This window comes from Pleurodeles waltl, chromosome 7 (genome assembly GCF_031143425.1).
Source record: "Pleurodeles waltl isolate 20211129_DDA chromosome 7, aPleWal1.hap1.20221129, whole genome shotgun sequence".
NCBI classification, from domain to species: domain Eukaryota; kingdom Metazoa; phylum Chordata; class Amphibia; order Caudata; family Salamandridae; genus Pleurodeles; species Pleurodeles waltl.
Genome location: NC_090446.1, coordinates 1,326,204,449 through 1,326,230,266, shown reverse-complemented (window position 1 = coordinate 1,326,230,266; position 25,818 = coordinate 1,326,204,449). Strand labels below are relative to the sequence as shown.

Genomic DNA, 25,818 nt, shown 5'->3' with positions numbered 1-25,818 from the left:
TGTATGTGTATGTGTATTTTGAGCGTGGCAGTGGGTGTTGGGACCGCCACTTTATCACTGACCTTTGGGCTGGGGGATTTGTGTATGTGGCTGTATTCTGTTCGATTGGTTCGTGTGAGTCATAATATGGCAAACGGATATTTGCCATATTATGACACATGGCGGTATGTTGGCGGCAGAGGTAAGCAGTATTTACCGCCAATGTCATAATGAGGGCCATAGTGCTTTCCACAAATGATGGCTTGCAGTAAAACATGTTTGATGCATCAAGACTGGCTTGCATTGTCATCTCAGAGTGCTGTTGAGAGCTCAAGGGGAACTCTGTTCTACTGAGGTTCAATTAGAGGTGATGGAACAACATGCTAAACTAGAGGTTGCAATGAGTCTTTACAAGACTGGTTATGACTTTTGGTAAGAAGACCTTCAAGTATATTTCTTTGAGGTACATCTATAGATCAAGAGAGATAATAGATGCTTTCAATGAATAGGAGGTGAGGGGCTAATGAGAGAGTTTGATAGTTAGAAAATTGACAATTAGTCTTGATGGGAATGATTTACAGCTATGACTCAAAGTATCTCAGAACTGTGCCTCTGATCCCCATACTGTCTTTTACGATTTTTAGAAGGGAGGTGCAAATGACTGCCAAATGCAGCATATGGGTTGAGAAATACAAGGAGACAGGATTCATCATTGTCCTGGATGCTTAGGCCTTCATCCAGTAGTTGGAGCATTGGCACCTTGCTACAGCCTCTCTAAAGTCTGACTAGTGGTGGTCATTGAGGAAGTTAATTTCTTGTTTGTGTTTTTCATGTGCTTTGCTACACAACTTTCAAACATCAAGCACTTTTGCCAAGAAGGGAAAGTTGTATTTCGGATGGAAGTTGTTCAGGTCAGGTGTGACCTGTCCTTTTTTTTTTAAATGAGGAATTGTGCCCTGACTCAAAGACGAATTGAGCTAGGCAGAGGATGTGGGAGGAACTTTGCTTTTCACAATGACTGCCGCCATAGGGTCTGCAAAAATTAGAAAATGGCCTGATAGCTGGGAGAGTGATTCCCACATCAGCTTCAGTTATCTGTTCAAAAGATACTGCTGATTACACCCCAGAATGTACACATGACAGGCCGAGCTTTCATGTGGCTTCTGCCTGCCAACTCCTTTAGAGTCAGGATATGGCATTACGGCTGTAGCTACCGACTTTGAAACTAAACTGAGAACCAGGTTTGAGTCTCAGCTTCTCACAATCTTGTGATTCTGGGAAAATCATTTAAATTCCCTGTGCCTATAAACAATGAATGTGCTCTTGTGTAATGTAACTGGTTCTCATTTAAATCACTCCAATATATTTGATTGTGTTTACGCTATGTAAACACTGCATAACAATTCACAAAGACGTAAAAAACAATTCCTTAACACAGGGAAAGATACATAGATTACCCTTTAGTGTCTGATTTCTATAAAGTAAAACAAGAAAACCCAGATAAATCACTACTTCCCTGCTTGAATTGTGCGATTGTAGGCAAATAGTTTATTTCACCAAAACTCCTTTCTTCATCTTTATCGTGTATGAAAGCACTTTCAAATGTATGAGTTCAGAACATCAGTTATAAAAGAAACTCATTTTGTTTGATTTAATTGACTATGGTGTTGCTCTAAAATAATCTGGGACACATCAGGGTTCACATGACAGCTCCCTCGCCTCTTACTTAGGTAATGGTTCATGTTTAAAAAGTTTCACTTTTACTAAGTACCTTTCAGTTCTGTGCTAAAATGTGACTTATTAAGTTCAAAGCTTTAACATGTTTAAATACACTTTTTTGAATTTTGAAGAGAGTTTATATTTTACATGCTTTGTTGTATAATATACGTAGCACACATTTTCATGGCTCAGCTCGTTTGCGGGCTCTAAGATCCGAGCCAGCCCATTGGCCCGGTTCTGGCTTGACTCGCCTTGTTAATTTATTTGCTCACCCACCTCTAACTGAAATGCTTCTCAAGTAGACCACACTCTCATGTAAAAATTCTTATAACCAAGCACTCCACCACTGGGTGTCACACATCCACTAATGCGCTGAACTGCTTGTCAAGTGTAAGAGGTGCTACAGAACTACAACAACAATACAAACAGTTCCTATTATCCAAACCAGTATGTGGCGTTAGAGCTAGAGCTGCCAGCTTTGGAACTGGGAAACCAAGTTTGAGCCTCAGCATCTGCTTAACATCCTGTGCAGGGTTTGAGTTGAGGGTAGGTGCAGGTAGACAGTACCTACTCACTTTTTTCACAGGGTGAATGCTGTTTACCCTGCAAAAAATGTGGGCACCACAGAAATATGCTAAGCGTGTCCCGGTGTAAGTTTTGTAGACACCGGGACACATTCAACAGCAGCTGCATGTTGTCTGCTTTCGTTCCAAGCAGAGACATACAGGCGGGGAAGGGGCTTGTCAGATTCCAGCTGGGTCCATAACAAAGACCGAAGTTAAGGGGCTATCAGGCCTCCTTTTGTTGAAGTATCATGGCTGGGAGCTTGGGAGCCTCACACCTAAAGGCAATGGAGGGGAAACAAGGACACAGCTTATCTTTTCACAGGTACTTGAGAGGGATATTTTGGGCTTTGTTCAGGCCCTGTATATAAGACATGAGCATGCACTGTAAGAACATCAGAAGTGTTGGTCTGTCTCAGTATTTACATAAATAACGATTTAATACCACTACTTTGTTTATTTTCTTTTAGAGTGCTTTAGCGCCACTCATCCCATCGCAAGGTGTAAGAGTGCTTTACATCACACGCACATATTATGCATTGACAATCATATGTGTGTAAATCAATGTACAGGATGTGTCAAATAAGACAATGAGGGTTACAAGGTGTAGGAGTGACACGGCCTTCAAAGCTCACCGTGACTTCCAATTTCTGAACTGCAAGTAACAAAAGGATCTCAGTGTTAAAAGCAGTAACCCAGTTACCCAGTTACAGGAAATAAAATTCTGTCATCTGCGTGTTACAGGATGCGCTTTGCAGGAGACATATTAACACACTATGCTACTTTCATTCAAAACTGGGTCTAGACAAAACACAGATCTCTCCTGCAAATATGTTATCCTGCAGTGTTATTTTACTGTTATTATTATTCCCTGAGATTTAGTTTGCACACACAGATCTCTGCAAGTACCTTCACCCCATAAGATATATTAAAATGCAGACTTTGCAACCAATTAAGCAGAACAGATTTATTGCCATGATTCTCCTTCTTTTCAGTTTCTTTTTGGTAAGAGTTTTGAAAAAATTAATATAAAGGTTGAGGCTCAGATTTTGCATTGGAGTTGCTGCACTTCTTTTTCGCACAACCTGGTTACAAAATCTAATTTGTTAAATATTGTAATACACTCAAATGTACTCATGATAGACCTGCTAAACATATGTGTGAGGTCTTAAGATCTGATGTCACTTATTGTGGTGTCAGTTCCTGAAATGTCATGGTTTGTGAAGCTACTCCATGTGAATCCACACGTGATGTCACGCACCGTGATGTCCCACGCCGTGGATGTCACTTGCATACTGCCTAACTTAGTTAGTCCTCGCACTTCTTTATTTAGGACTTGTGCCCTGATCCTGTGATTTTGGGAAAGTCACCTAATCTGCTTTTTACTTAAAAAAATGAATCTGGCTAACCTCGTGTAATGTAACTGGTGCTCATGTAAAGTGCCCCACTACTTTCATGTCGAGTTAGCACCATTTAAAACAATACAGAAATGAAAACTGTTCCGGCGCGGCAGTGCACTGAAGTAGTGCACTGCCAGGCTTGTAAAGGGGCATTACTGGCAGTTTTCTTTTCTGGTTCAGTGAAAGCTACGACAAGCCATAACATACAAAATATTAAATACAACACGTGCAGCATTATATAACACATCAAAACAACATGCTGTTACGTTTGTCTTGTTGGAAGCAGTAATGAGTGCGACAACTAGAGAAGCAGCCCATTTGACAAAAGTCAGTGATACCGGCGGCTCTTTCGATGTGTTGCCTTAAAATGTTCATCTACTCAGCAGGGGTGAGCAGTAAAATATTTTTTTTAGGATCCCGAGCGCTGCTGCTCCCCAGCTTCCCGTTTTCTACAGGCTTTTGCTGCGAGCTTTTTGATTGGCCAGGTTGATGATGAAGGGGACGGACACAAACAGTACCTCCGCCGCCCCCTACTTTGCATTTCCTGGAGATAGTTGCTAACAACTGAGCAGCCGGCAGTGACAACAGTGTGGTTTGGTCGGGGACGCAGTGAAAGATAACGAGAAAGTTTCGAAGTGAAGTTGACATTAAGGTACTCTTTAGAGAGAAAGCACGACGGGCAATGATTGGACGCTTCGAGGCACTATGCTTGGCTACAATTCTTTCTTTATTTCATTGTTTGTATACTATAGTTTCAGAGGTTGACTAGCTCCGGAGATACTGCAGTTTGCATCATTGCCATTCTTTTTCACTCTGGCATCGGTCGCATTATTAAATTCTTTCTTTTCAATGATTGTTAATATTGTATTGTAATATTTATATTGTGCTTTCTGCTCCAATGTGGGGGCGTTGAAGCTCTTGTCTACGTGGGTAGCACGGTACACCATGTAGGGCATGCGGTTGGAAGTGTGTTGTCTTTGTTTTGTTCCTGTGTGGCAAGTGTTCCCATGTTGTGTGTGATAACCACCGCGGTGCGGTAACTGTGTTATGCGATGCAGCGCTTATCAGTATGAAGGAGGAAGATGTGTGAGATGGGCGCACGGTTTATGGCTTTGGTAAGGTGGCAACTTTGAGCAGCTTTGCAGGTCCCTTTATAGTATGAGTTATGTTAATAGTTCACTTAGCTGGTTACTGAATGAGGTCTGGAATATTTTGTTTAGAGTTAATGGTCCTGACCAAGTATAGGTTAAAGGTAGAAATGAGGGCGAGATCAGCTGGGATGGACTTTGTTAATATCATACCATTTCTGATTGTCATCCTGAGATGTCAGGAAGCAGTCACAGTATGTGGGTAGGTTGGACCTGTAGTTGTGGACGAAATTAAAATCCGCCTTTGGCTACCAGCATTTGGCAGGTCTCTTCAGTTAATCAATGCTTGTTCAGCTGGTGAGGGGTGTTTATTGGTACAGGTACAGTGACTGGTACAGTAATGGGTGATGAACATATCCCTTTAGCAGTTTTGTCTTCTGTGACTGTAAGAGTATCAAGCAGTAAAAGGGAATTATGCAGCCTTTATGAAGTCCACTCGACTGCTCAATCACTGAGTGTTATATTACTATTAGTTTGAGTTATAAACTGTAATTGCCTTTAAATAGCGCTTTGTACCCCAAACGAGGTGTTGTAGGGCTTTCTACTGGGCAAAACAGTGCTCCAGATCCCAGGGTTAGTAGGTTTTTACTTACTGTTTGTTATTAGGATTACTCTTGCACTTTTAAGGAAAGCTCCAATTTCTATGTGGTAAATTAAATTAATATAAGTTAGGTATGGGGGGATGTCAATTCATACATTGGTTGGAGGTTGGCACACGCAGCCCTTCTCTTTGTTGTCTGAATCAGGCGGCTGGAGCAGTGCACCTGGCCTTTTATCCGAGGTTATTACTTTGTTTACTTCTTGGGCCTCCTCAAGGTCTTTACGCGGCCTGTTCCTTCAAGCCTGCAGCTGCAGTAATCTACACTTTTCCGATAAAATGTCGCAAAGTCGACCGCCATCCACACAAGTTTCAAAATCACAAGATCCTTTTTTTGAGAAAAAAAGGCTTTAATTTCTAGATTTAAATGCAGTGTTATACATGTCACTCCACTTTAGTAAAATATTAATAACAATAATAATATTTATTGTGTTTATTCTTCACATTACAACACAGTGTACGCTCTAGAAATAGGACATCCAAATCATTGTCATTTATTGCAAGTGGCTTGGAAAGTTGAATTTCTTGAGAGGCAATGCAAAAATGTAATTTGTTAACTGTTCATGGCCCCAAAATAAGTTATTTACTCTGTGACCATGAATACAGGTATTAATAAACCGCCTGTGTAGCATCCAACACAATAAATCACCTCACTGTACAGAAAGCACAGTTCAGTGGAGCTCAAGTCATCCACCTCAGAAAGATGAAATGCTGATTGGAGCACACGGATTTTCAACCTGCAATCTTCACAAATAGATCTGCATTCGATGCATTAACATACTGAGCTATTTGTGTGGCCCAGCTGTCTTGCTAGGTGTAAAGTACGTAGCCAACTGCAAAATAACTACGTTTTAAAATAAAATTGTGTGTTTGTTAATTATAGATCTCTCCCATCATCTCCTACAAGGCATCAAATTGAAATATTACAAATGTTCATTACTTTTCAAATAGTTGTTATCCTGTAAAATTAGCAGTTGAATGGTAGTGCCTAGTTGTTGTCAAGTGCCTGATGTGTTTTAGGCGTATTTATAAATATCACCTCACCCCTTTTCAGGTATTAATCCGAGTGTTTTTAATGTCTAGGTGAACACGAGGTGTGCTGTTGTGAAACTGTTAATGCACATTTGGAGATAGGGGCAAGCAGCGTTTGTGATGTCTTTCAGCAGCAGGAATTGAGAAGGATTATATATTATGATATAGCTGAAGTAAAAAAAAAAATTGCGGTTTTGAGACAAGCCTATTGTCATAAGTCACGGATTGTGTAAATAAGGAACCATGAATTGCTCAATTACATATTGCAGACTTAATTGATAGGTGTGAAAATCTGTATGGTGGCCGAATGTCCAGTGACGTCCTTGCTGACACCAGACCCTGTGTCTCTTAGCTCCTATACACTCATACATATGTAACTTTTTATGAACCCTCATTGGCCAAGATAGGCATGTTGTCAATGCATGTCCTCTAAAGAGATCTATCACAGTTCTGATATGTGTTTTCAATAACTTTTTCGACAGATGCTCGTGGCCCATCTCCGACATGTGGTGCGGGAATCGTTGTGGCCTTTTGGGTTTCCATGTTGTTGTTTAGCTGAAAGTTGGTTTATTGGCGTAGGTGAAGCGGAAGGACGTGGCTGGGAGGAGCATTGCTTCAAGGTGACTCCGTACACATGAGGCCTTACAACTCCGATCTGAGCGTTGCCCTTGCCACCAGCATTGATGCTTACACCGTAGGGAGGGGCGAGATATGATGGACCTTTAAAGTTTCCGCGTGTTCCTTGGTGATCGTGTACTCAGTACTCATTCTCCCCGGTAAACTGCATGTTTCGTGCTCCCTGTAGCAATGACAGAGCATTTTAAAGTATTGAAGATTTTATTGTGTGGCAACTGCGGTAGCATGGGACGAGCTCAATATAGTGGGGTTTGAGCCCTTGCCCATCTGTCCTCCCGCAGTGCTGAAGAGCTCTTGTTTTGGACAATAACAGCTGTAGTCGTCGCTGCAGCAAAACATTACTACTGTAGCAAAACAGTAAAGTTTCCCGGTTGTCGTGGATCACTGGTCATCACATTTCAAACTCCTGCTATCCTGGAGCACATTGTGGTCAGTGGAAGAGCCCTGGTATCTTGTCCATCTGTGGCAGAGATCATCTGAAAAAATGTGATCAAATTACAGACACGTTTTGTTAAGGTGCATGTTCATTGATTTTCATTGTAAGGACTCTGAGTACTGTGTCTGACAAACATATTTGGGCCTGGAGGAAGTATAATTTTGCACATGTAACAGAAATGCTCTTATGCTAAGAGGGCTAAACCCTTTCATGAGAAAAATATACATTTCACTTCATCACAGTCCTGTGGGTTTCTGCATCTTTCCTGGGAATGCTGCCATATGCTGCAATGGAGTTCTATGCATACTGTCAGCTGGAGCAGTGCTTAATTTGTTAATAAAAAGGTGCCGGTGCCCAAAGCCCTCCTCTTAAACACGTGGTTGCTGCAATTAAATGTGCGAACACGGAATACTGAGGCAGCGTAACCCTCAAGGCATCTCAGGCCTCTTTAACCCATTTACAGCCACTCCCTGCCCCTTCAGCTCACTCTTGCAGCTTTCTGCTTTCTCCCATTGTGACGCTTTTTAGTTTTTCTCTTCCTCTGTCTTTCCTATGTGTGTTTTTAGCTCGCAGTCAATGCTTGAGGCACAAAAATAACTGCCAGTGCTCTCCACCGGAAACAACAAGCACAGATTAAACACTAAACTGGAGTATAAAACGTGAGGGCTAAACTAATAATACAGTAGCAGCTCGCTCCTATTTAAGAAAAGTAAAGAAAAGAAAGAAAAAACTTCCCTCCTCCGTTGCCGATCCTCAGTCCCTCGTTGCTCCAGGCAGGCACAGTCCCCCAGCCTGCCCTGTGCCAACCACGACGCTGCTCAGAGCAGCGTCAGGATTGGCTTGGAGCCCCAAGCCAGGGTGCTCCCAGGCAGACTGGGAGCCTGTGCAGGCTGTCTCCAGCCCAGCAACTGTGTTGCAGGCTGGAGAGAGCCTACCGCGCATGTGTGTTTGGCCGGCCCAAGACGACTGGCCAAACACACATGCACTCCCCTCCGTGGCTGTCATCCCCAATGCCCTGCCCGTTTCACCACAAAGGGATTACCCTTTCGTGGTGAAAGGGTTGCAGCTTCTGCTACTGGCGGGGGTGGGGGCGCCCCTGTAATAATAATGGTGAAAGCTAACATGGCAAATACTTTAAAATATATTTTAGGTTCCACATGCTGCAGCATATCTCATCAGAGGCTTGAAGATGTTCAGCCAATGCACGGCTCACCAGCCAAGCACGCATTGTAGTCAAGATCAGCTTAATCACATACATACCAGATTGAGAACTTCTGCATACCTGGCAAAGAAAGCAACCACTTCAGGTGGACAGGGCCACAAGAGAAGCCAGGACATTACCAGAAAGGAAACTATAAATTGCAAAAAAAAGAAAACCGGGAGACCAGCCTTCTCCATGTAAACTCCTACAATCTGCAACAACATCCCTGTCAACACCAGAACTCCCCAAATCCTCCTACAGTTCACAAAAATTGGAAGCCCCCAACTTGAATATTCTGCCTCGCCTAGATGATCATGAATCACAACTTGGCCGTCTCACTCGTTCAGGGCTCAGTTGCTGTCCAGCTTGGGTTGTGCTATACAAACACACACTCACACAAACTCTCTCACACTCTGTTATAATTCCTGTGCCTTAAACTTAGACACATTTCCCTGTTTTCAAAACATTGCTAAAGGAAGGCTTAATCAATATTTTGTACAGACTGTTGATGCAGATCTGATGTTGGCGGTGTGCTTCCCGTTTTGCAGCTTTAAGAGAACTTATATTTGTGATGTACAGTCGGTGGCCCCACGTTATTCACAGCCTGAAATAAGCTATGTTTTTCATTGATTAGCACACAGCTTGCGAGCGGCTGCAATGAAGTTAGTCAGTAGTGCAGTCAACCGAGCTACAGCCACTTTTTAAAATGCTTTAAAAAAAAATGTTATGTGTTGCCAAGTTGCAGTGATTTCCACACAAGCATTTTACACACATGCCATTCTCTGCTGTGTGTTTTTAAGTCTGGCGTTAGCCAAGACCTTTTAATTTTGCTAAAATATGTATAAAATAGTTGCATATAGGGGCTTTCATCCACCTCTCTTCATCATCAATTAGTCTGTTGTTGTGTCATTCACATTTTGCTTCCGCCCACTACAGCATAGAGCATGTAACAGTGGCCCAGCCTACTTAAAGCCACTGGTTAGCTTCTCTTTGAGTGACTGCATTTTGCTCTCTCACAAGGAGCACATTCATACACAAACTAGTTCCCTTTAGTGCCAGTGATGTTGTTTTTACTTTATAATTTCTTTAGTGTTACCTTTGTGTTTCCACTCTTATGTGATATCAGGACCCTTCTAATGTGAAGATAGATCACATTCTATTTTCATCAGATCCCATCTCCTGCCAATGCTGTTGTAAATTCCTTATGGAGTGTCTTGCTTTTCTGACTGCTGCTGTTTCACACCATACCACAATGTTCTATATTAAGTTATTCTTTCTTTCTTTCTTTTTTTTTTCAACTTCCCACGGGCTTTCCCTACCACTCTTTCGGATAGGAAATAAAGGGGCTGGATTCATTTGAGAAGAGGATGTTTCCTTCCACCAGCCTGGCATTGCGGTCCATGAACACAGAATGCCTTTTGAGCCATTATTCCCACACCCTGTGGGGGCACAGTTGTGCAAGTGCTGCCACAGGTTCTGTACTCTCTGAGGCTGTTGCAGATGGGAGGGATGCAGCAAAGTTCACAATTCCTTGCAGACTTGACACAACCTACTCCCTAGGCAGAGCGGTTTCCACAGCAGTGTCCCTGAGTCACCATGCCTGACTAAGGATGCCTGGCTTGTTGGGGGATGTCCAAACTTCCCGTATGGCCATGCCCCTCGATGTCAACTGTCTCTGCTGAGACAAGGCAGGTTCGGCACCTGAGCACTTCAGGGACTCTCGGGCAAAAGCCAGGTCCATGGGTCTCGCAGTGGCCTTCCGTCCGTCCCCCCCAATCTGCCTTTCTCTCTTTTTGTGGCTACGGAAGGGGCTCCCAGCTCCCCCAATTCCTGGCCAGCCACTGTGCTGCGCATGCCTCCCAGCTTCTGCGTGGATAAGGGCGTGATACCCACCGACCTCGTGGGTCAAGTGGCTAGCTGTCTGTCAGGCCACTGCCCACCTAACTGAGGCAGCCGCTTAACCCTCCTAGTCTGCCCCTTTACCATCATAGGCACCTAATTGATGGCAGGATTCGCCATCACCTGCTTCAATGGCAGTCCATAACATCAGACAGGTGGGTTTTGCAGATTGTCCTTAGGGACTACTCCCTCCCCTTTGAGACTACAGCTGCACCCATGGCACAATCTCATGGCAGGCTCACAGAGGATCATCTGTCCCTTCTACATGAGGAAGTTGCGGCTCTCATGGTCAAGGGACCCATATATAGTGTTCCGGTGCCAGAAGTAGGCTGTGGTTGCCATTCCCGCTGCTTTCTGGTTCCCAAAAAGGGCAAAGGTCTTTGACCTATTCTAGATCTATGAGCCCTCATTCTCTTCCTCAAGAAGGAGAAATTCAAAATGCTCATGTTGGCTCAGGTCTTGTCTGCCCTGGATACTGGAGACTGGATAGTAGAGTTGGACTTGAAGGGTGCCTATTTTCACATCCCCGTCCTGCCTGCCCATTGGCGCTATCTGCGGTTAACGGTAGCCCACGAGCATTTTCAGTTCGCTGTGCTCCCTTTTGGCCTTTCCAGTGCCCCTCGGGTGCTCACCAAGGTGATGGTGGTGATTGCAGCTCATCTGCGGACATCAGGGGTTCCAGTCTTCCCCTATCTCGACGACTGACTGTTGAAGACAGGCTTGCCACAGGCTGTCATCTCCCGCCTCCAGACTATGGTGAACCTCCTGCATTCACTGGGGTTCACTATAAACTTCAGAAGTCACACCTGACTCCCTCTAATATGCTGCCTTTCATCTGAGATGTTCTGAACATGGTGCAGTTTCAGGCATATCCTACCAAGCGGTGAGTCCAGGATAGTCAGGGTATGATAGTGATGTTTCAGCCTGGATTACGGTGAGACCGGCTCTGAGGCTGTTGGGACTCATGGCCTTCTGCTGGTAACACATGCCAGATGGCATATGTGGGCTTTGTAGTGGGACCTGAAGTTTTAGTGGGCGTAGCATCATGGGAATCGCTCCAACATGGTCCAGATCACAGAGGAGCAAATGACCTGCGGTGGCGGCTAATGAATTGCAGTAGGGTCAGAGGCAGACCCTTCTCCCTTCCCCAGCCTGATCTGACAGTAGTGACAGATGTGTCACTCCTGGGATGAGGCAGCCATCTGGGAGAGGTGGAGATCAGAGGACTCTGGTCTCCGGCGGAATCCGAACTCCACATCAACCTGCTAGAGCTCCGAGTGATCCAACTGGCATAGAAGGCCTTTCTACACTCCATCTAGCGCAGGTGTTCACGGACAACACCGACATGTGGTACTGCAACAAACAGGGCAGGGTGGGTTCGTGGACCTTTTGTCAAGAGGCTCTGCATTTCTGGACATGGCTGGAACAGCAGGGCATGTCCCTGGTGGTTCAACATCTGGCGGGCTCTCTGAGCGCCAGAGAAGACAAACTCAGCTGAAGATGCCTAGCAGATCACAAATGGCGTCTCCACCCAGAGGTGGCCCAGGGTCTCTTTCAGCAGTGGGGAGAGCCTTGGTTAGATCTGTTTGCCTTAGCAGAGAATGCGCAGTGTCAGCAGTTTTGTGCGCTGGAGTTTCCAAGGCGGCTCTCACTCGGAGACGCTTTTTGTCGCAAGTGGAACTCAGGCCTCCTGTACTCCTTTCTGCCCATATCATCATAATTCCGCTGGCAAATAAGGTACTTAATGGATCGTTAGTGACAGCTACAGTACCATGCTCCCGGGAACAAGCTAAAATTCTTCCCTGCTGAAGAAATCTTCTGCTGATCCAGGTGTCCTTCCTAACTGTAGGCCTATCTCCTTATTACCAGCACTATCAAAAGTTCTGGAGAAGCATGTGAATCAGCAGTTTTCTTCATATCTGGAATCCCATAATCTGCTCCACTTTAACCATCTGGCTTTAGACCCCACTATGTAACAGATACAGTTCTAATGGAGGTAACAGAATACATCAAAGACATTTTAAGTGCTGTGGAAGGGCTGTGCTGATCATTTTAGATCTATTAGCAACTTTTGACACAACCCCCTACTCCAGACTGCTAGCCTATCTCCAATCCATCGGCATAGTGGGCCAAGCCTTGGCCTAGCTTGCCTCGTTTTTGGCAGGCAGAAGTCAACAGGTTTGGATTCCTCCTTTCTCTTCAAAACCACATGAGCTGGTAGTGGGAGTCCCCCAGGGCTCTGTTTGAGCCCAACACTATTCAATATATAACTCATTCCTCTTGCCCAGATAGCAGAAGCCCTAGGGCCTGAAGTGATATCTTATGCTGACCAGATGCAGTTGCTGTTCTCATGTGGCAAGGGAGAAAAGATTTCAGAGATGCCGATTAAAACCTGCCTGATTGCGGTTTTCTATTGGATGGCCGTACACCAACTCAAGTGTAATGCTAACAAAACTGAAATTTATTTCTCTGGCAACTCTTCCCCAAAACATTGCAGAATTTCTGGCCTGAAGATGGCCCCCACCCCAAGTCCACAGAGAAGCATATTCAAAAACCCAGGGGAGTCAAATTTGATGATAGTTTGCCTTTTAAGCCACAAATCAAGTCTGTGGTAGGCTCTTGCTTTGGCATTCTGCGCTCTCTAAAAAAGTTAATGAATTTCCTGCCCTTTCCTGCAAGAAAAACAGTCATCCAGCCCTGATATCATTGAGGTTAGACTATGGTAATGCCCTCTATCTCGGTCTGCAGAACACCTGTTGGACAGGTTGAAGGTGGTTCAAAATGCTGCAGTACATCTCCTGAATTTGCCAGGAAGAGTGCACATGTCCTCACACCTGTGCACTCTCCAACTGCTCCATTTTAGGAAAAGAATCTTGTTCAAGGCACTAGTGTTAGTTCACGGGGCACTATAACAGACCGCTGCAGTTTATCTCAGAACAAGGTTCAGTTTTTACAATCCATTAGGAATCCTGAGGTCTGCCAATAAATTGCTTGCTATGACTCCCAGAATTTGCCAGGCTAGAACTTGAGGAAGGTCACTTGCTCATCTAGGAGCAGCAACATGGAATAAGCTGACTCGTGAGGTCTGTGTGTTGAACAATGTTGCAGCATTTAAAAAAAGGCTGAAAACCTGGCTTTTCTTAAAGTCATAGACATTAGGATCTCCTTACTAATTTAACCCGTGCTAGGCGCCGGGACACTCCTTCGAGTAGGTGTGAACAATACAAGGTGCAGTCATCATCATCATCACTATACCAATCCTGCCCAGAGTTCTCAAAAAGATCAGGAACAACAGGGCCTAAGTCATACATGTGGCTCCGGACTAGTGATGGAGTGCCTGGTATCCCAGGATACTGAGCATGGCCATTGAGCCTTCGATCGGGCTGCCCCCGTGGGAAGATTCTCTATTACAGCAGCAATACCCGAAGCTGTTAAATCTACTCCTTCTTGCGTGGAGCTAGAGCTGCAGCAGTTGACAGCTTTTGACCTTCTTCCCGAAGTCAGCTTGGCAGCCAGGTTCCCTCCACCAAGACGGTGTATGCTTGCTGTTGGAAGAAATTTATGGCATGGTGTGCAGAAAAATCTGTCTATCCCTATTCTGCCCCTCTTTCTGAGGACTTACTTTTTTTTTTTTGCCTTGCCCAGCAGGGCTCTGCTATGGGCACCCTTAAGGGCTATTTATCTGCCATTTCTGCCTTCTTGCGGTTGCCTGATCATCCTTCTTTGTTCAAGTCCCATATTATACATAGGTTCCTCAAAGGTCTTACTCATCTTTTTTCTCCTTTTCCATGCATTATGCCATAGTGGAACCTTAATTTGGTTCTAGCATTTTTGATGTATGCTCCTTTTGAGCCTCTCTATAATTGTCTCCTCAGGATTCTCACACTGAAAACAGCCTTGCTTGTGGCAATTACATCTGCCCGCTGAGTGAGTGAGCTGCAGGACTTGTCATTTAAGCCGCCTTACCTCTCTATATATGGTGACAAACTAGTGTTTCATACAAAGGCCTCTTTTCAACCAAAAGTGGTCACACTTTTTCATGTAGGCCAACCAATCACCTTGCCTACTTTATACACACCCTCACATCCTTCTAAGGAAGAGGAGAGATTTCACAGCCTGGACCCAAAAAGAGCATTGGCATTTTACCTTGACTGTACCCAGAAGTTCCGGATGGACGACCAACTCCTAGTCGGGCATGTGGCTGCGAAGAAAGGTCGGGCTGTTCAGAAGCGAACGATTTGTTGATGGGTCATGCTCTTCATCAATATCTGCTACACTCTGGCCAAGAAGCAACCACCTGAAAGTTTGCGAGCTCATTCCACCAGAGCTAAAGCTGTGACCACTGTTAGCATGCAGTTTTCTGGTCCTGGACATCTGCCAGAATGCAACGTGGGCGTCTCTGCACATGTTTATCAAACATTACTGCCTGTGAAGTCAGGTCTGTAGGGATGGGCACTTCACCCATTCGGTCCTGCAGGACGTCCTTGTTTGAAATTGGCTTGCAGACCCGCCTCCGAGGATGGTATTGCTTGGGTATCTATTTAAAGGTCAGGAATCGAAACTAGAAGTCTCTATCAGCAAGTTACTTACCTTCGGTAGCGCCTTATCCGGTAGAGACTTTGGGGCTGATTAGGAGTTTGGCGGTAGGGAAAACCTGACCGCTAAACTCCCGATGGGGAGACCGCCACAGTGCTGGTGGGCTCTCCACCTGCCCCAGTACAAGTTTACCACTGGGTTGACCGGCAGAAACCAAGGTTTCCGCCAGTCAGCCCAGTGGAAAACATGCAGCGGCATCGGACTGAGCTGAGCCCAATGCCGAAGCACAGGGGCCCCCCCAGCACCATTGGAATGCGCACTGTCTGCTATTCAGACAGTGCGCATTCCGATTGAGCTGGGGAGGTAGGCCCCTGCACTGCCCACAACAATTTTGTGGGCAGTGCAGGTGTCTCACTGTGGCCCCCAACACTTGTTCTCCTTGTCATGACAATTGAACAGCCATGAAAAGGCTGGAGGGGAATATGGTTGTAATTAGCACAGTGGCGCTGACTTCAGCACCGCCGTTTCTGATTACAACCATATCTGGCATCATCCCGTTGGGATCAAAGATCCTGGCGGAGACAGCGGTCTTTTGGCAGGCCGACAGTCAGGGTCCTAATGTGGCGTTCAGACCGCCACAGCCGCAGCGGACCGACCTCTACCGCGAGTCTGGCGGTCTTTGGACCGCCAGACTCGTAATAGGGCCCTATATCTAGCTGCAGATTCCTTAACGACCCACCCACACTCCCCAGTCTGCGAACGGATTTCTAGGGACAGCCATGACCCCTTTCAGGGCCCTAGTTTTGACATCCCAATGGTCAGTATTCTTCATGGTTCCGCACTTCTGATGTGGAAAGTTGTGAAAAGAAACTGATGTCGGCGTGCCTGGGTGGCACCTATATAGGTACCGCGCCATCACTTCTGGTGCGGACAACGGCGATGATGGACACAGAGCCGATCAATGCCACCTACCAGCTCGCAGGGGTACTGCTCACCAAAAATCTTCCAGATCCAGTCTGACGCCTGGGGAGAATTCAAAGGTAAGGAATCTGCAGCTAGATGTAGGGCCAGATGTATGAAAAAAGCCTTTTGCGAATCGGAAATAGCGATTTTTAAGAAATCCCTATTTCTGATTCACAAAATGCAATGTATCATATTTGTGATTCGGTAATAGCGATTTTTTAAAAATCGCATATGTTATTACCGAATCGCAAATTGCGATACCGGCCCCCATTCGCATCTATGGGCCTGTCGGCCCATATTTGTGAATATTTTGCATGTCCCGAATTGCGAATTCCTAACTGGAATTCGCAATTTTGGGAAATGCAAAGTCCAGGGTGCTGGGGGCCTAAGGCCCCCTCTGCTGCACCCCAAAACAATTTTTAACAACATGTAAGGTACACACTTGCCAAAAGGGCATGTGTGCTTTACATGTAAATTTAAAAAAATGCATTTTTAATGCATTTTTAAAATTTGCACATGGTTACCACCAAGTTCAACTTGGTGGTAATAGCGATTCCTTAATGCCCAATTCGCATTAAGGAATTGCTTCATACATGTGCTTTAGAAATTGCAAATAAGGATTCCTTATTTGCGATTTCTTATTTAGAGAGTCGCAATTTGCGACTCTCTAAACAGGGTCGCAATTTTAAGGAATCGCTATTTTAGCGATTCCTTAAAATTGCATTCAGACTGCCTTTGATACATTCTGAAAGGGCTTTTTGCATTCGCAAACGGGCATTCGCACCGTTTGCGAATGCAAAAAGCTTTGATACATCTGGCCCATAGTCTCTACCAGATAAGACATTACCAAAGGTAAGTAACTTATTTATTAAGGTTTATTTTCTTAACCAGGGTGAACCCCAGAGACCGCAAAGTTTCAAAGATGGTAGTTTTCAGTCAAGTATGTTTGCTGCCTCGAGCAAGGCTTGGACGGGTGTGTCACACTCTTGTGAAAATATAAGTAGGAATTCTGTTTTCTAGAGTTCTGTGGTGCTGTAGAGTCATTTATGCTAAAGGTTTTTTTAGAGCAAGGGCCAGGGCTTTTATGTGTTATGGGGTTGATATTTTCATGTACTGCATGTCATCAGCGTGAGAGTGAAAAGGAATATTGGATTAGGACAATAGGAGTTTCCATTTAAAAGTTGAAGATTATAGGAGAAAGGATGGAGCCTTGTTGAAGGGGGGTAGGGTATTCAAGTATGACTGCCATCGGCCAGTTTTATAGGTACATGCGGTTATCTAGGTGTGATTCTAACTATTTTAGGACCCATCAGTTCTTTCAGGATTTGAAGGAGGGATGCATAGTTGACAGTGTTGAACACACCTGACAGGTTAGAAAGTGCGAGACACGATTCGCCTTTGTCTAAGATACCAAGCGCATCATTCAGTATTTGAAGTGTGTCTGATTCTGTACTGCATCATGTTCTAATACTATATGTTAGTAGTTTAGTATGTTATCTTTGTCTATATTCTATCAGCTTTTTTAGACTGCTATGGAGGTTTGAGACAGAGTAGAAGTCGTTGAGGTTTTCTGGATCTGGATCTCTTATTTTTTGTTTTTGTGAAGGTGGTAAATCGTCCTATTTTAAGGCAGTTTGGCATTTTTTTAATGCAGAAGTGAGAAGTTCATCGCATTCACTTTCAGACTGCTTGCAGGGATAGGGACAGCAAAGTGATTTGAAGGTCTGAGTTTGGAGATTGTGGCTATATGTCTTCTTGAGTTAACTCTTTGAAGGAGGAGTAAGTCACAGTGTTTTTTCCTGGAAAGGTTTTGTGGTGTGAGACTAAGACTTCTGTGACCAGCGAAACTTTTATTTCTCTTATTTTGTTTATGAAGAAATTGAAGAAGTTTTCACTGTCTTCTTAGCTGATGGAAATATCCAGAGATGCCTGTAGATTACATCATTTTTTGACGTTGTTAAAAAGGTTTTTGAGGGTTTACGCAAAGTTGATTTCTGATCTGAAAAAGGTTGATTTCACCGTTAAAATGTGTATTTATGTTGGAGAGTTCCTAGGTTCATTGTGGAGATTTTTTCCAATGGTGTTCTGTGTTTCTGCGGGCTCTCTGTTTCTCAAATAGTAATTTTGTCGACCCCTAACTCTGGTCCCTATAGTTTAAGGGGGATAGGTTATCAGTGACCACTGTCGTGACTGTGTAAAGGTGGCTGCATAAGCTTAGGGTTCAAGGTCAGGTGGGATATTTCTTAGTTTTATGGAGATTGCATTTTCTAGGGCAAAATTGTTGTTGGTAAAGGTCTCGAATCAAGACCTTTGTTTTTTTTCTTTTTCTGAGGAATGTCATTTGGTGAATGGAGAAAGAAGTGGATTTGGTCTGACCAGTTCACTGTGATAGAAGGATCAGGCACTACTAGGTCTATTTATTTGAATAAGTCTTAAATCAAACCCATGATATGGTTTGAAGTATTTGTATAGTTGCCTTAGTGGCTTGCTCCTGGTCAGTGTTAGATAGGAAAAGTGTAGAATGTGATGCAGCTTGATCATGGGATGTTGGATTCTTCAAGAAATATGTTATCTGCAAAAGAGTTGTTTTTTTCTGATGTGAATTCTGTCAGCCGTTCAATGAATAGTGGATTTCCACCTGAAAGGTGATATGTGATATGGAAGATTGGTGAGTCATTACTCAGAAATCTTCAGTTGCCTCAGAGCCATTGATCAGTGGATGACCTGGAGCCATCTCAAACTAAATGCCTCCAAAACAGAAATACTCATATGTGGTGACTGGAAAAGTTATGATCCACTGTTCGCCTGGCCTGCCATCTCAGACCACCTCCTCAATTATCCAAGGAAGTTAAAAACCTTGGAATCACCATGGACTCCAAGTTAACAATGAATGATCAAGTGGACAAATTAGCACAAACAAGTTTCATCACCTTGAAGACTCTACGACGCATCTTCCACCACCTCGGATTTCCAAACAAGGTGCAAGCTACTATCTCGCTTGTACTATCCAAACTGGATTATGCCAATGGCCTCTACCATGGATCATCTCTATTATGAAAAAACTACAACGTATTCAGAACGCCGCAGCCAGGCTACTATTACATGTAAAGCCACAAGCCCACATCTCCCCTGCCTTGAGAGCACTACACTGGTTACCCGTTGCCAGAAGATGCACTTTCAAGCTGCTTTGTATCACCTACAAACAAATACATGGAACAGGACTGCTTTTTATCAGAAACAAAATAACCAAATACACTCAACAAAGAAACCTCCACTCAAGATTGACACCCCGCCTTACAACACCACCATACAAGAAAAATACTATAGGTGGGACATCCTTCTCCGTTTGAGCAGCCAAACTATGGAATTCATTACCCCCAACTATAAGAGCCACAGAAAACTTTCTTGTCTTCAGAAAACTACTCAAGAGTTGGCTCTTTCCTTCATAACCACCATATTCAAACAGCTATGGACTGCATATGCCTATGTTGATAAATATTTTTTTCTGATTATGTGTATATTCTAGTTATATATAGTTCTTGTATCGCTATTATGTCATAACAATAAACTACACATACACTCTTTAAACCTGTTTATCTAATGTATATTTACTCATGGTTTAAATATGTATATGTATGTACATATACATATATGTGTGCATATGTGTGTGTGTGTGTGTGTGTGTGTGTGTGTGTAAATATATATATATGTGTGTATGTTATTCTATGCTTAACATTTTCATAGCTCATTGCATAACTCCCAGATAAGTTGTTATACTACATACTTATGAATTCCTTTTGGGTTCCAGAGTAGCGTGCTACTTGCCAAAAAGCGCTTTGACGCCTCATCAGGGGTAGTAAGCGCTATATAAATACTATTACAATACAATACAATACAATTACTGATGTTCTTACCTTGCCTGACAGGCATTGAAAAGTTGAGGGTTGGTCAGAGATAGAGGACCAGTGTATGACAGTCCCCATTTTTCCTGTATGGTTTAAACTTCGAGTCTTGTAGTCTGGGGGAATGAGAATACCCAAAAATGTTTGCAATGAGCTTGTTGTCTTCAAGTTTTTATGCAGAATAGTAGATCTGTATTTTTTGCCATAGTCACATCTGCGTTTATGAGGCTGTGTTTGGCCGCAAACGTATAGATGTGGAGAAAACATCTGAACATCTGAGAGCAAATGTTTCTGTGTTGGAGACTGGAACAAAGTGAATCGGAGCTTTGATGAGGATGTGGGGATTCAATGTGTTATTTTGTTGATATAGTAGCAAATGACCTGGTCTTATACATGGGGGGGAATTGACTGAGTTGTTCTGGCTTTGCTGGGTGATTTTGAGGGGTCAGCTTTCAGGGAAGGTTTTGTGTGTTGGGGACAGGAAGTCCGTGTAGAAGGGATTTTTAGTCCAAGATCGAAGATCAAGCTCCTCTGATGTCAGGCTACGGTGTGAAAAGATTTCTTTCTTATTTTACTCAGTGGGGCGCGGCACGAGACGGGGTTGGGATTTGTGATGAAGTCGGCAGAGGCCCCAAATGGAGGTTGTATAATTAAATAATAATATAATAATGTAATAAAATAGATACTGTCAGGCAATTGTTCCTGTTGATCCTGGGCAACTCAAAAACCCCTGGGACGAGTATTACCTTTTGTCCTTGGATCCATAAGAACCAGATACTATTGCTAACTCACTGAATTGCCAAGTCTCTCATTTTTAGGCGTTGATTTTTATGGATTAACGAGGTGAAATAGTCTAGGTTTTCTTTTGAACGCTGATGTGGCTTGGATTAGAAGATACAATTAACACACCAATTCATTGTGCAGTCAGTGGTCTGTCTTTTCATAAAACTAAATTAGACTCTTATTAGTTTTAGTTGTCATCTAGTTAAGAAGTTATTTAAAAACATTAAGTATCATCGACTGGGTAAAATGGAGGAAATAATTTGAAAGACTTTCTGTGCAAGGAATATAGAGAACGAAGCAGTGCAGATACTGTGTCTGCTTGGTGCATCATGCCCGACAGTCCAGTTCAATAGTTTTACTTAGTTCACTCATGCATGTCTTTGTGTTGATGTCTCTGTTGAGAGACAACATAGCTCTGGTACTTGTGATCGGGTTTCAGGAGTGGCGGTCGGGTGTTGCATTGTGCAGAATGATAACTGCTGTGAGTCGGAAAATTCTTATATGGCAAAACTACATTCAACAGCACCAGAGGACAGCTGACCCATAGTGAGGTCAGAAGGATGGTCCCAATCTCTGTGATCAGGGCCAGCTGAGTGGAGTGCCACGTGGAAATAGAAATAGGTGGGCTGAACTCCTCAGACCACACTGCAGGCAGGAAAAAGCGAGCCACATGGTGGTTGAAAAGGGGCATTTGGAAGTACAAACTGGAGGCTTCATGACTCTTTTCAATGTCAGTGACTTTGCGTCAGGCTGTATTGCACCAACAGTTTTCTGATCTTGACAGTGCTAAGTGAAGAAAGGTCTTAATGGCATTATGTGAAACAACTGAGCCTATATTTTGGGGTCGAATAATGCAGGTTGTCTTATTACCAGGCAGTCTATCACATTATCCTTCTGGTCTTTGCAACAGTAAGTTTTTGTTTGACAGGTTTTTCTTTTGCTTGAATGTCTCTGTAACGACAACCGTCCCCGATAATTCTGTGCGGCTGATGTCTCTGTACTTTTTTCCTTTGTCAAATGCAATTACCCTGTGTTGTTTAGAGTGAGTTGGGGGAGTGGGGTCCTTAAACCTTAGGGACCCCCAAAACTGCACATTCAGGTCACCATATGGATGATCCCTGAAAGGGGAGTCCCCCCATTTTCCTCGCACCATTTGTCCACATGTGGCATCCACCTCGCCCGAGTCCCGGCTGGTGGCAGCAAATTCAAAGGGGTTGGGGGCTAGGTGCAGCCAACTGAGTTGCCCACTGGCTTTTCCATGTAAATTGAAATCCGAAGGCTTGGTGTTACAGCCATTTCCAACATCATTCTTCGCAGACATTAGCGTGTATGAATTATGCTAAAGGATCAAAAACATCACTGCCATAGGGAAGGCATACCTACGGATTTAAACCTTGATCTGCTTATCCTGGTCTAGCAGAGAGTAAGAACACTTAATTGTAATCCACTGTTTGCTGCTGGCTGTGCAGCATGAGTGTTGGCTGATAAGGAACCTGAGCTCCATCTCATTTAGAGAGCTGTGTGGCCTCTCTAATCACCCACCCTGGAGGACCCTGTCTAACAGTCTTCCTGCCAGTCTGCCAAGCTACTGTCTTTGGTTCAGCTCTTTCCTCTGCTCTGTTGTACAGAGCTCTTCGAAGGCAAAATGAGAACTTGTAAACCCGCTATAATTCCAGGCTAAATAAAACAGCATTTCAGGACACCAGTCTTCCACCTTCTTCTCAGTACTCGATTTCATCAGGGCTTTGCTTGGTAGAGTTTTCTTGGCCTAGCCACACCTTTTATTTGAAACACCCAAGCTTCCTGTCTCGGGGTAGTTCCTTCAGGTCAAAAGGTCTTATTTGATCCTAGGTTAATTGCATACTCAAATAAAAAAGCATTTGCAATGTGTTGCGCATTTGCTCAATTTAGAGCTATTAGCGTTGTAAACTCCTAACCTGCCATTTCTTGCCACATAAATAGAAAGAAAAGAACTAGTGCAATCTTGCGCTATGTAAAACGCAGCACGATCACACTAAAATTGAAAAACAAAAAAACGAGCATGATCGCGCTATGTAAAACCTAGTGCAATGGCGCTGCGTGGAAAATAAATAGATGAAGTAATGCAGAAACCAGGCAGAAACCATCGAGCCTCTGCAGTTTTCAGTAGTTGGCCGGTGCGCTAGAGGAGGGCTAAACACCAGAAAAGGCATGACGTATGCATGCCTTTCACTAATTAAATCAAGCAGATTTTAAAAGGCAGAAAGTGACAGGCGTGACATGGGCATTGTTACAAGCCCAAAGAGAGATTACAACAGGGACGGAGTGCTTGTGCGCTCCACCCTAAAAATGCACTGAATCTTTTAGAGGGACCCAGTCAATACCAAAATCATGTTAGTGAAAGTTTTGTTCATGACATTTATGGACAGGAAGTAAGAAATAATTGTAACCATTACTGTAGATTCTCACTAGACATTAGCACATATTCTGGCAGTCTAAAGAAGTGAACTCAGTAGAATATAAACAACATTTATTTGCATATTTCTTAATTCCATCATTTAGTTTATGTGTAGGCGCTACCTGGTTTTGGCTGTTGGAAACTGATGCACAACAAAAAGAAATAATTTGCCCCTTCGCACATCATGGTCAAGTGGGAAAGTCTGATGAAGATTTTGTGTCACCTGGATCTGTAGTCAACAACTTAACTAGTAGACCTCCATCAAACTCCATTTTGTAGTACCTTTAGTAGTACTACAATAGTAATTATATTTTAATGAAAATGAATGTTACAATTGTTTATAATTCAAAAAAGGTTGTTACAATATTCTATAATTAAATAATGAATGTATTTTATTTTTACATTTTTTAACATTAGCTTAGATTTAGTTATATTTTTAACTATTTTAAATAATGTAATTTAATTTGACATTATTTCCTATGAGATTTTAGACTAAGGGGGTCATTAGGAGTTTGGTGGATGGAAACATTTGTGCGCCAAACTCCAGATGAGGAGACTATTGCAGTGCTGGCGGTCTCCCCACCAGCCTCATTACAAATTTTCCATGGAAAGGTGCGGCAGCTTTGTTCCCGGCTCATAATTGAGCCGGAAGCAATGCTGCTGCACGCAGGGTGCACCAACATCCTCCAAATGCGCACTGCCTGCATAAGGTTGTAATCAGTAGCGCAGCGCTGTACTCAGCCAACCAGGACCTCAGTCAGCCTGTCGGGATCTTGGATCCTGGCAGGGATGGCGGTAGTTTGGCGGGTCTGCCTGCCAACCTCATAATGTGGAGGTTGGACCACCACAGCTGCCACATTCCGACTGCCACCAAAAGTCTGGCTGTTGTGTGACTGCCAGACTCGTAATTGGCCCCTAAGTCTCTACCACCATTAATTTCTATGATACGATTTTTGGTGCCAGTGATTGGCCATTTGGGGACCTGGGTTTATAACTGCTTTTTTTTGTGGCAGTCGTAACTTACACTCATACATTTCGCTCCACCCTCTTTTTGAGCGATGAAGGCATATAAGTCTACATTTTTGAGGAAATTTACATTCTGAATAGCCCAAGTAGTAAGTTATCTCAAACTTGTAAGAGTAAATTACACGGGTAAATTATGCACAAGTGAAAGTTACCTTTGTGTGAATGACCCTGTAAATCTCTTTCTGTTAGCTTCTGTATTTTAACATTTTTAAAGCAATACAAATGTGATACATATTTGCACTCAAAATTTATTTTATCTCTGTTTTATCTTAGCAGGCGAAAGAAAATGCCTCGTGGTAGAGCAATATCCAGCGGCCGCTCTGACACTAGTGAAGTGGATCTGGAAGGAATGGGTATGGCAGTATTTTTATTTGTGTCTTTTTAAGGTCTGTCTTCCCACAAGGCACATAGGCCCTATTTTCTTATAAAAAATAGAAAACTATTTACATAGCACCATGGTTACCCTGAAGACTTATAGGTGATTATTTGTTTTGCTAGGTTAAGGTGTTCAAGTTGTTTGAAAGTGATGCAATCCATCCTCCCCTCGTACATACTCACTAACTCCTGATTTTCTCATGCTGATTTTGGATGCTCCATGTAAAAGATATTTTGAAGGAAACTATGTCAAATATTTTACACATTGTAGGAAGCTGGCTATTTATGTAGTGTGCCAATGTAGAGGGACACTATGCAGATAGTCCAGGCGGTCCTTATTGGTTTACAGGGGCTTACTTTAATAATCCCAAGTGCTCTATTTGTGGTAGTGTGGTCAAGCAGTTTAGGCTTATTGGAGGGGAGTGTTGAGCATTTCTTGTACACTCAGAGTCAATAAATGAGACACACACTCAATGAGAGATCCAAGTCCAATTTAGAAAAATGACGTAGGTGTTTATATATATTTTGACACCAAGTTCAACATTCTAAGGTAAGTACTTTGAGCGTTATTGAATTTCCAAGTAAATACCAAGAAAATACAGAACTGTCAGCAACTTCAAACACGAGCCTCAAACGCTGTAATGTTATCCTATGGGAGAAACATTCACTACATAGGTACACTTACAGATGACTTACAGGACAGTTCTTCTGGACTTTAGGTGAGTGGGGGCCAATGACCAGGAAAGTACCAGCAGATCAAGTTTACCTGCCATGGGGAGTTTGGGTGGGGGTCGCCTCCAACGCTACATGTTTTAGTCAATTGAATGAGTACCTGTAAGAAAGAGGCTCGAAGCGGGGACTGGGGACCAGTCTGGCAGAACCCAAGGAAGGGAAGCTCGGCTCTTGAGGGTCTCAGGAGTGCAGAGACACCATTAATTTACTTGAGCCCAGGCTGAGAAGCCTATGTGCAAAGGAGTTTTGTCCCGTGAGGTGGGTGAGTAAGAGGCTCTGACGATTCTTGGTTTACCTGCAGAAGAGGAGAAAGAAACACAGCAGGACCTCTCTTGTTGTGGAGTTAGCTTTCTTTGAAGTCCCTCGACTTACAGGTAAGTTTTGGCAGGGGTGGTGTTTGAGTGAACACAAACAAGTCTTGGTGCCTGCAACTGGCCGTGGTGCCCCGGGTAC

General features: G+C 43.6%; 1 protein-coding gene across 3 annotated transcripts in view; it reads left to right on the top strand.

Moving 5' to 3' along the window:
- The first annotated feature begins 4,222 nt into the window (after positions 1-4,222).
- Positions 4,223-25,818, top strand: part of ODAD1 (outer dynein arm docking complex subunit 1) — a 113,367-nt gene continuing 91,771 nt past the window's right edge. Inside the window, exons 1-3 of one of the 3 annotated variants that reach the window (XM_069200673.1) lie at positions 4,224-4,313; positions 6,922-7,591; positions 24,532-24,611. In XM_069200673.1, the coding sequence (XP_069056774.1) occupies positions 24,545-24,611 (67 nt within the window). In that variant the 5' untranslated portion in view covers positions 4,224-4,313; positions 6,922-7,591; positions 24,532-24,544. Of the gene's footprint in view, positions 4,314-6,921; positions 7,592-24,531; positions 24,612-25,818 lie in introns of all 3 variants that reach the window. The other 2 variants (XM_069200672.1, XM_069200674.1) reach the window with 2 other exon arrangements.